Below are 7265 nucleotides of genomic sequence, written 5' to 3'. Positions count from 1 at the left end.
ACGGCCTTCTTCTATGGCTGGATCACGCTATTAACTTGGCGTCTGGCATCACCGATGTCCAGACAGAAACCCGCAAGCTTCTTGTTCAGAATTCCTTTTTCTTCCAGCATATTCGAGATAGAGGTGCCCGCAATACACAGCGAGCACTAGGTCGCAAAGGGGTTCGAAAGACGAATTTCCTTGACATTGACAGCATCGTTATGCCCGTATGCGAAAACAAGCATCGGACTCTCATTGTGGTCCGCCCGCAGAAGAGAATCGTGTCACACATGGATTCACTGACAGATTGCGCCAACGAGAGGTTATAAAGCAACGGCATTACATGAGCAGCTAAATGTTAAGGAGTTACAAAATTCACGCTACCCATTAGCTCTTATTTCTGGTCAATACAATGGAAAAGGTTGTTTTCATTTCGAGGCTCCTAGCGGACGATTCGTTTGCCCTTTTCCAACTGCTGTAGTTCCTTTTCGAGCTCCGCCCTTCGCCTTTTTGCCCCTAATTCCTCTCCTGCAATCTCTTCAAGCTGTTCGCTCGTCATTGCTGCAACGAACTTTGGTGAAAACAATTTTAACGGTGTGTCGTGCCCAATTACTAGGTAATGGTCGGCGACTTGCATGCGGACGTTGTCCACAAAGCGCTTTCTAGACAACTTGTAATAAGACCGTAAAATGTCGTGGATCTCCAGAATTATATGGTCGTCATTACTTAGAGGATGGCTCTGGAGAAGATCTTTTAGCCGAACAACCTCTCCATGCGAGCAGTCTGAAAAGCTCTTTGAAGAAAGTTGGCTCTGTAGCCGTTGCTGGCGACTTCAGTTATAAGTTAGATGAATAATGTCGCAACGAGACTTGAAATACCTTTTGTCCAATGTGTCTTGGAAGTAATGATTATACGTGGCAGGTGTACCTTCCAGTTCAACAGAAAGAAGAAAGTCTGCGTGCTCAAGAGCCACTTCGTATCGTCTTCTCAAATGATCAAAGAGGACAGCAGCCAGGTTATCTCTGACGTGGCGATTGCCGGGCAGGATATGTTGCAATAGCTCGATCACAAAGTTGTGAACCAATGCGATCATATCGCTAATGTAACCTTGCGTAATCCCGCGCCACTTTTTCGCTTGGGTTTTCATTGTTGTGGCAAGTAGGGATGAGTCGAAAGTGCCAAGCTCAAAGCCGCGTGAGCGTCGGTAGACCGACTTCAGCCAACCTAGAACAGCATGGTCATAAGGACAAGATAGCTCAGCGCACTCCGAGACAAGATCTTCAATGTCTGGGTGATCTGCAACTTGTCGAGTGGTGAAAGTTTTGGTTCCGCTGAGCGCAAGACTCTCGAAGGCCACCTCTTCAATGCTTGGAATTTCGCTCCCAATCTCAAAGTTGATCACATGGCCATGCAAAGCCATTTCCTCAGCAAAGGCCTTGCCACGGTTGACCGTCGCCGTAGCAAGGCGAAAGCTGTCGCTGTTGCTGAAGAAATCGTCTCGTCCATAATCCGCACGAGTAGCGAGTGCTGCAATATCTTGAAACTTAGCCGCGATGCCCACAAGAAACTCGCGTTGCTCTAAGTGACTCTGTCGTTTCGGCCCCAGAGACCTGTGAGCCTCATTCACGCGCTTGAACTTCGCGTTGATTTCGGCTTTGACCTGAGTTCACTGTCAGTGCAAGCTCGAGATGCAGCGGGAGGAAGGCTAACTTTCGGAAATTCGCTGCGAATATGGTCTGCCAATATTTCCTGAAGGCGAAGTCGCAGAGATTTAACACCAATGGTATCTTTGTCCAGCTTGTTCCACGGGGATACAGAATCGAAAAAGCTTCTCTCGAGGGTAGGTCTGGATTCGACTGAGTCAAGAAGGTCTGCTTGGCCAGGATTGCGTAGCAGATGCCAACCAAGCTTTAACTTCTGGCGTTTACCTTCGATTATCTCAACCACCGTCATCTCTGCTCCTTGATCTACTAGATCCGGCTTTGTCAGCACCCCGAAAGTCCTATGCCCATCAGGGTCGAGGTCTTCGGCTTTTTCGATGATTTCTTGATTGGCAATATCGACGTTACAGGGAACAACAACCAACATGACAGACCGTGGGTTAGCCATATAGCCGTGAACCATCTCATCCACAAGGGTAATATCCGCTTTGGTGGTCACTCCAGCTGTCGTTCTCTTGAAAGTCCCTGGAACGTCGATGATGCTGAAATGCTCCTGGCTCGGACTAGCTATTTCAATCGCAAGAATGTCGTTGGAGAAGGGTGATACGACGCCATCGGTTGTCGGGAAATACATCATTGTCGTGGCCTAGCCTTGTCAGCCTCTTTGTTTCCAGATATTGTCAATGTACACACCTCTTGCATGATGGCCGCCAGAGACTTGGCGTCGAAAGACTCCATATTTCTTTCGCCCCAAGATTTCATCTCCTGTTGGTGATCACTCGAACTGTCTTTGGCTGGTATGATTGAGATCGTTGTGGCATCGCTGTCTGAACGTCGGAAAGTAATCTGGGTTGCGAAGCGAGTACACAACCCGCTGTCTCTTGGAAATGGAAGGCCAGTCAAGCCTTCTAAGACAGAGCTTTTGCCACTAGATTGTTGCCCGACAACCACCAGCTGCGGCAAGTCAATATAATCGCCGACGTTGCAGGCGAAGAGGGCGTCAATCTTCTCTAAGAGAGAGGAATGCACAAGGCTGGGTGACGAAGCTTCCATCGTGTATAGGTGGTTAAAACCCGTTAAGCCAACACGTCTTCATACTACTTTCTCTGGTCAGTCTATCGGCAGAAGTATCGTGGGCGGCATGCGAGGGAATCATGCTGTGTCTGTCACGGGTTTATGCCTACTGATAGCTGTTGGCGATTGAAGATCTCGATCTATAAGTGACATCACGGGGGAAGAAGGGGCGCGCCTTTCCCTCGCAGGCTTCACCGCCTATTTGAGCCGGCTTAGTCTCAGGAAAACACTGTCCCTAGCCGACCAACACCTAATACAAGGCCCCGCTACAGCAGCCAACGACGCCTTGATCGGATGTTGCTTAACATGGCCGAGGGCTGTAACTCAAAGTAGGATACGATTCAAGCCCGACATCTTGTGCTTGTCTCGGTTGCGGTGATAAATTTTCCTGACACTCCAATATTATCTCCGCACGAAACTTTGCTCCAGCCATTGGACGCGTCAAGTTGAAGTATCCCTCGTTGCTTCTGCACTGACCGCTGATATTCCATCCCTTCACAGGTAGCGCTAGTGTGCCGTGTCTTGCAGTGCCGTGGTTGTGGCTTGCTTGACTTTGGGCATCTAGCCAATCTACGTTCCCATGGTTTACAAACGGGCCGTCATACAACTTTCACCTTATCAAAGCTATCAGTCATCATAAAGTCCTCTGCATTGTAGTTGGTCACGATGAAGGTGCTGCTATCCTGTGCGCTCGTCAGTGTCACGCCAAGCAGGGTCCCCGCGCGGCTCGCTTCAGCGGAATCCACAATGCTTCGACGCGCGCCGTACGCCTCTTGTTGGATGGCTTCGAGCTAGTCGGCGGCATACTTGTAATCGACAAGCAGGGATTTCACGAGCTCCACGGCAGGCGCCACGAAGGGCGCGGCGCGGAAGAGCGACCGCACGATGCGCGTGTAGCGAGATGTCTCGAACGCGAGCCTAGACGACGTTTCGAAAGATTGGATGCACTGGTCCACGGACCAGCCGTTGATGCACAGCGCACATGCAATGAGGGCCCCTGTGAGGATGAGCCCACCCGTCCACGCCAATCCAAGGGCACACGTACCTGAGCTCGTGCCGAAGACAACGTCAAAGTTCTGCTGGACGGGGTAAGGCAGGCCGATTGCTTACTGCAGGACACTGAGGAACTCGAGCGGAGCGCGTCCCCTTGTGCCGCCACCATCGATGCTTAGGATGCGTGTGGTGGCGGTGGCGGGTCGGACGCGGATGCAGGTCCCTGCCGTTGCGCCGCACAGCAGACACTCGTCAGCGTGGAACAGATACGGATCGGCCGCATCGGCGCGGGCAAAGGTACAGACGCATGTCTGGCATACCCAGTGCGTACAGGGCAGGCAATACTGGGGTCTACGTCGGGCACAAACGAAGCAGGTGCTTTCCGAGGACGGGAGCTGGCGGTGCCGCTGGACACCCGTCAGATGCTGGCGATGGACTTCTCGTGCCAAACCAAGGCGCTGAACCTGTGAGAATTGCTCGGTCATACTGTGCTCTAGACGCCGACAGAGGTCAAACGCCAGCAGCGGCATCCCAGCGGCCGCTCGAATCTCGTCCAGCGCAAGGGCGGTTTGGGCGCAGGCATCACGGTACAAGGAACGAAATACGTCAGGGGGAGCGAAATCTAGGGAGCATGTCAGTAAATTCGCCGGTGCGCTTGCAGCGGGCGAAGCTTACGGTGCATCCCAGGAGGATACTGGTCTAGCAGGAGGCTTGAGGCGGCGGTGGGAACAGCACACGACTCCAGGGTGGCTTCGGCGTGTCCTCGGAAGAAGTGTGTGAGGTGTGTTGCTAGATCGGAAGCAACAGGGTTGGCTGCGCGCGCCATCTGGATCGAGTCTACCGGCGACCGCGGCGACCTACCTAGATCCTGCGATGCCGCTTGGAGGAATGCGACAGTATGACGAGCGGAAAAGAGGAAGCTCTTGTCGCGCCGCTCGCGGTGGACGACGCAGATAGCCTCATGGACTTTCCTCCGAAGGGTTCCTAATTGCTTTCTCTGCCACATCCTACGTTGGGTTGGCGAGAATGTTACGATAACAATGGACTGGAAAAGACGAGTCAGCGATGCCGGGCCCGCCTGCTGGCTCATGCGGGCTAGTTCCCCGCGCATCCGCTGGTTGTGCTCCCTCGGCACCACGACGAGCAACACCGGGCGGATGGGTGACGTGGATGACGGCTCCGTCGCAGCCCATGAGGCCAGGCACTCTATGGCTCGGTCGGGTCTGCCAATGTCAGCAACGAATAGACATGTAACATCGACAAAGGGGAAGAGGAATCTCTGGTAGACTTCGTTGGCAGCCTGGGCCGCCTGGTGCACATCTGCCAGCAAACAGTCCTCGTCGATCTTGTGGCACCGATACGACTTAGGAGCCGAGGGCAGCCGGTTGTGGACGGGCAGATCTCCCTCGGCGAGGAAGACTGGCTGGGTGATGCGGGCATGGGAGACATGTAGATGGACCTCACCGTGGTGTCGCGCATTGCTGGGAGGCCGGCTCCCTGGACACATGGCGGTGAGCAAGAGGGACTTTGTGTAGTTTCCGATCAGTACTGCAAAGCCATGTGGTTTTTCTGGGTCGCGAACGTGTCCGAGCAGTCGCTGAGGCCTGTCGGACGTAGCCACATATCCCAGAGTTGCGTGAGCCACTCGATGTGCCAGACGGGTTGGACCTCGAACCGGAGTCACCAGAGCCAGTCGATCAGCCAGAGAGACTATTGAAGCAGCTCGTGGAACTGGAACCCGAAGCAAAGCCGACAGAAGATGTAGAGACATTCGAAGTTCAGACCGAAGTCACCCGGCGAGCAAGTTGGTCGAGCCTGCAGGACCAACTTCAGAATGCGTTTCAAGACGAGGGTTCTCCTGCTCCGAGAATGTCGAAAAAAGATCTGAAAAAGAAAAAAAAGAAAAAAAAACTTTTGTTGGCCGGGGATTGCCCGGACCACAGGCCTGAGCTCTCAGGCGAAGGCGATGGGTAAAGGGATTGTGTTGGTCAGCCTTTCTCGTATGTAGCCCATGTGAACTATTGCCTAGTCCACTGACTTTGGGTGACTTGAGGACGCTGTTAGTGATATCAGCGTTTCCTCACACCTCACCATCTACGACTGACTACCCTCAATGGTGTCCTTTGGGTAACACTATCCTTTTACTTGCGACGTAGAAGTTGGCAACTTTGATAGGCTGCGCAGGCATGATTCGCATTTTTGGTTGGGTTTTGGCAAATGAGTACTGTATTGGAGGTGCTGGTCTAGTGATTGAGAGCTGCCAAATTATCGGTCGCAGTCAGAGCATCGGAACTCAGCTGCCTCCGTAGTACCTGAGGCCGTAACACGTGATAGAGTGGACGTAGATCATATCGGACGATAAGCTGTTCGTCTCGATGCCGTCAGCGTACCTCCTGCAAGAATATCCTAGGTTTCCTGTGTTCTACAAGGACACGTTTCTAAAAGCGGTGGACGGTGATAGGAGGTTCTGTTCGCTGTTCCTTGTTATTGCGCTCATGGCAGAGGCCTGTGTGCGTCTTATATCTCCCCGGGCAATTACAGAGTCAGGTTATTGGTGATAGATATAGCACTGCCACTCCGGTATTCTATTCTCAGTCCCTCTCAACACTGGGATCCAATTAGCTTAGACTATCGATTTGACCCCTCCGAGTTCTTGGAGCGGCATGAAGAGACCTGGTTACAACTGTTCTCAGGCCTGCACAATGAAAGGACAAGTCGACCGCTTAAGGACTGGCGGGTGTCCAAGCTGTGAGACCGCGGGATCGAAACAAGACAACAAGACCTGATAGCAGCTTCCGAGTCAAATGGCCCAATAGCGCCATGGCTGTCGTACATTGATTGACGAGAAGGGCCGCTTCCTTATACTCGATATTGTCGGTGAGATGATCAGGGAACATACCTCGCTTAGGTCTTGTTTTCGGGATCTGGCGGAGCCACAGAATGCCATCCTTGCTCTCAATCTTCGTGAGATCAATGTCATAAACCATCTCCCTGTACGTCAACAAGGCAGTCTTGAGGACCTTGGCAGCGCGTAGAAGTGTTGTTCGCCGGGACATATTGCGACACCTCTCCTTATGAGCCTCTCTTGTTTTGATCTGACAATCTCGATCACAGTAAAAAGTGTCCAAAGCATCGCCAGCCAAATACTCCGGTGCATCTTTGCACCCCGCACATCGCATAGTAGCAGGTTTGTCGCAGGTCGCACATCTTCCTAGAATTTGAGATGCCATTTGAACTACTCGATTAAGCCGGTCGAGTCATTGTAGACGTGTTCATAGCAGAAAGTGGCCACGAGGGTTGAAAGCTGAGGCAGGTGGTGTTGGATAGCGTGTGGATAATGTGTGGCTGGTGTGGTGTGGATTTATGAAGGATTTTGTAAGGGGCTTAACTAGCCACTTTTCTACGAAAGATAGGTACCCTCAAACTGCCCCCTAGACGTCGACGTTTATCACGCTCATCCTGTCTGTCGCTCGTTTTTCACAGGACCATTGCCCGTATTAAACATAAGGGCGAGCACCGGGTTGAAGTTCGCCGTCCCTCGTTCCTCTCCGTAGAGTC

The 7265-nt window shown here is 52.4% G+C and overlaps 1 protein-coding gene across 1 annotated transcript; it reads right to left on the bottom strand.

The window, feature by feature from the left end:
* Positions 1-3505: 3505 nt before the first annotated feature.
* J7T54_001558 (uncharacterized protein) lies at positions 3506-6763 on the bottom strand (the record flags this gene model as incomplete). The annotated part of the gene is made up of 4 exons (XM_051510684.1): positions 3506-3632; positions 3825-4329; positions 4383-5255; positions 6607-6763. 4 exons carry the CDS (start codon positions 6761-6763, stop codon positions 3506-3508), a joined length of 1662 nt encoding a protein of 553 aa, XP_051358439.1.
* Positions 6764-7265: the final 502 nt, after the last annotated feature.

This window comes from Emericellopsis cladophorae (genome assembly GCF_022114955.1).
Source record: "Emericellopsis cladophorae strain MUM 19.33 chromosome Unknown NODE_173_length_7265_cov_39_224263, whole genome shotgun sequence".
Lineage (NCBI taxonomy): Eukaryota > Fungi > Ascomycota > Sordariomycetes > Hypocreales > Bionectriaceae > Emericellopsis > Emericellopsis cladophorae.
Note: the sequence above shows the minus strand (reverse complement) of the source record. Positions and strands in the feature narration are given on the sequence as shown.